This window comes from Microcaecilia unicolor, chromosome 2 (genome assembly GCF_901765095.1).
Source record: "Microcaecilia unicolor chromosome 2, aMicUni1.1, whole genome shotgun sequence".
NCBI classification, from domain to species: Eukaryota; Metazoa; Chordata; class Amphibia; order Gymnophiona; family Siphonopidae; genus Microcaecilia; species Microcaecilia unicolor.
This window is the reverse complement of record NC_044032.1, coordinates 448,065,049-448,067,517: the sequence shown is the minus strand read 5'-3', so window position 1 is coordinate 448,067,517 and position 2,469 is coordinate 448,065,049. Positions and strand designations below refer to the sequence as shown.

Below are 2,469 nucleotides of genomic sequence, written 5' to 3'. Positions count from 1 at the left end.
GAGGGAAGAGGGTCATATGAGCGGTTTGGGAAGCAAATTCAGCAAGAGCACCTGAAGCATTTAGAGGGGTACCTCCACCCCTCTCCCATATAATACCACTGTTTGGGATCATATATCATATCAAAATAAGTCAAAGTTTTTGTAACTCTTTTTCTGAAATGTAATAGCTTACGCTAACCCCTGCTCTATCATAAAATAAGTTTCTAGAACTTTTCAGTGTTCTCCCCAGAATATTTTGCTAGTCAGGTGGTATGAAGGAGTAACCAGGTATTAAATTAGCTGGGCGGTCAGGTGTGCCCATTCAAAAGATCCTGCGGAGAGCACTGCTTTTATAGAAAACCTTATTACGAACTAATCCAGCTTCTGAAATTATCAAGATAAGTAATACTTTACTTCGCTTTGCGTGGGTAACCCTCTTCATGTTATCCATATCTGAAGGCAAGTCTATCTTTTTGTTTGCAATATTACATATTATTACAGCCCCTCTCCCTTACTGCCATTAGTGACTGGATCCGTGCCTGGTATCCTGGTTTGGCCTCTTCTTTCTCAGATGTATAAGAAGATCAATGTACTCTGGAGTGGAAAGTGGGTTTGGTCGCAGGGCAATTCTTCCAGGCGCTGAAGACACTTTGATAACATATTTATGAGCTCATACACCTTTTCTTCAACTCCGTAGATTTCTGTTTCAAGCTGCTCCAACATCTGCTCAGCTGTCATGACCTCACCATAAGCACTCTCATAATTGTTTTTCAGATCTTGGTAAGTTCCCTTTACAACTTGTGTTTCATAAATCCACTTGTATTTTTGATTGAAATGAACATTCCAGATACAATGATTGGGACAAATTCGGCAGTTCCTGTAACTATCCATGGCCCAACAGTTATACTTCTCATCATCATTAGGAATTCCGCAAGGATAGTGGCAGGTGTAGTGACACTTATGACAGTTGGTTATGAAACTGGTCACGTCTTCTTTTTTTTCCACAGTTTTGGAGGTCTCATACTCAAAATTTTCATTTGCTTTCATCTTATCTTTGTTTTGCTTCAGAACTGCAGTTATGTTTCGGAGTTCTTCTTGTGTTGTTAATCCAGCTCTGATTTGGGGCTGCAGTCCCTCCACTAGGGTCTCCAATTGCTTACGCTCTTGGAGGACCTCCTTGGTTAACAATAGGCTCTTGGTTTGCAGCTTCCCCAGTGCTGTAAAGAAATTCTTGAGGCTTTTTATCCCCATCTTCCAGAACATTTCATCAAAGTTCTCATTTTCTTCATCACTGTGAGGGTTGTTGGTAGCATTGTGAGCAAACAAAGCAGAGTTGTTAAATTTGAAATGAACTGGGGAGCCAGTTTTGCCTTTGGAACATGGAATCTCTGAAGCAATTATGGCTTCTAACACTGGGGGTTTCTGTCCATCTGCAAAAGTAACAAGTATCAGTATGTTGTCAGCAATGTCATTTCCAAATATGGAGAGAATAGAGTCAAAAATATATTTCTGTGTGTAGGTCAGACGAGCTAGGGATGCCTGCACTACAAAACACACGGCATCAATATGATCAATACCATTAGGCAGGGAAAAGAATCTCCTGATCTCCTCCATAAGAAATCTATCTCGGTCTATGCCCCTGGTGTCTCCAAATCCTGGAGTATCTATAATGGTTAGGTTATATGGGACCTGAAAGCCCTCTTGGTGGATGAGTTGATAAGCAATGATTGAGGAGGTCTGGCTTTCTGCTTGGCTTCTGTTGGTTTGTTCATCAATCAATTTGAATCGGACCTTGTCTTCCCATGTCACTCCCAGGATGTAGTTGATCATTCCATTGATGAGGGTGGTTTTGCCTGACCCAGTAGCTCCAAGAACCATGATTACCTTATCACTGCATATTTGTTTTGCATTTGCAAAGGTGCATATCTGGCATGAGCCTTTTTCATCCAGCTTTTTTATTTCTAGCTGCAGTTTATGAATTGAAGGATTTTTCTTGTTTTTCTCTATATGAATACTTTGCTTCAGGAAATATTCAGCCATCTTGACTATACTTTCTGTAGATACCTTTATACAGATACAGATTAATGTTAGTAAAATGAAGAGCAGAAACAGTAAAATACAATGTTATTATATAAAGCAGTAAAATACAGATAAGCATATGGTTTTATAATTGCATATGATATATATAGAAGGATATAGGAAAATATAGTAAACCAATTTATTTGAACTTACTGGATTAAATTGTAATGCTTATAGGCAAGTGATAAGAGCTGAGTTCTAAGTCAACTATTGCAACTCTTTATACTGTGGGGTTAGAGTTAAATATTTAGCCTACCTTCAACTTATACAAATCATAGCTGTAAAGCTCCTTACTGGCCACAAAAAATATGACCATGTTACACCGTCCTTGAAAATGCCCATGGCTGCCTGTCTCTCAACACACCTTGTTCAAGCTCCTCCTTCTGGTATATAAGATTCGTAACACTGGTC

At 39.2% G+C, this 2,469-nt stretch overlaps 1 protein-coding gene across 1 annotated transcript; it reads right to left on the bottom strand.

Annotated features, from left to right (window-relative positions):
• Positions 1-297: 297 nt before the first annotated feature.
• On the bottom strand, positions 298-2,019 carry LOC115462131. The gene is given in 3 exon segments (XM_030192169.1): positions 298-550; positions 553-606; positions 609-2,019. Coding segments are annotated over 3 exon segments (1,551 nt in total). The 3' UTR covers positions 298-464.
• Between the last annotated feature and the right edge of the window lie 450 nt (positions 2,020-2,469).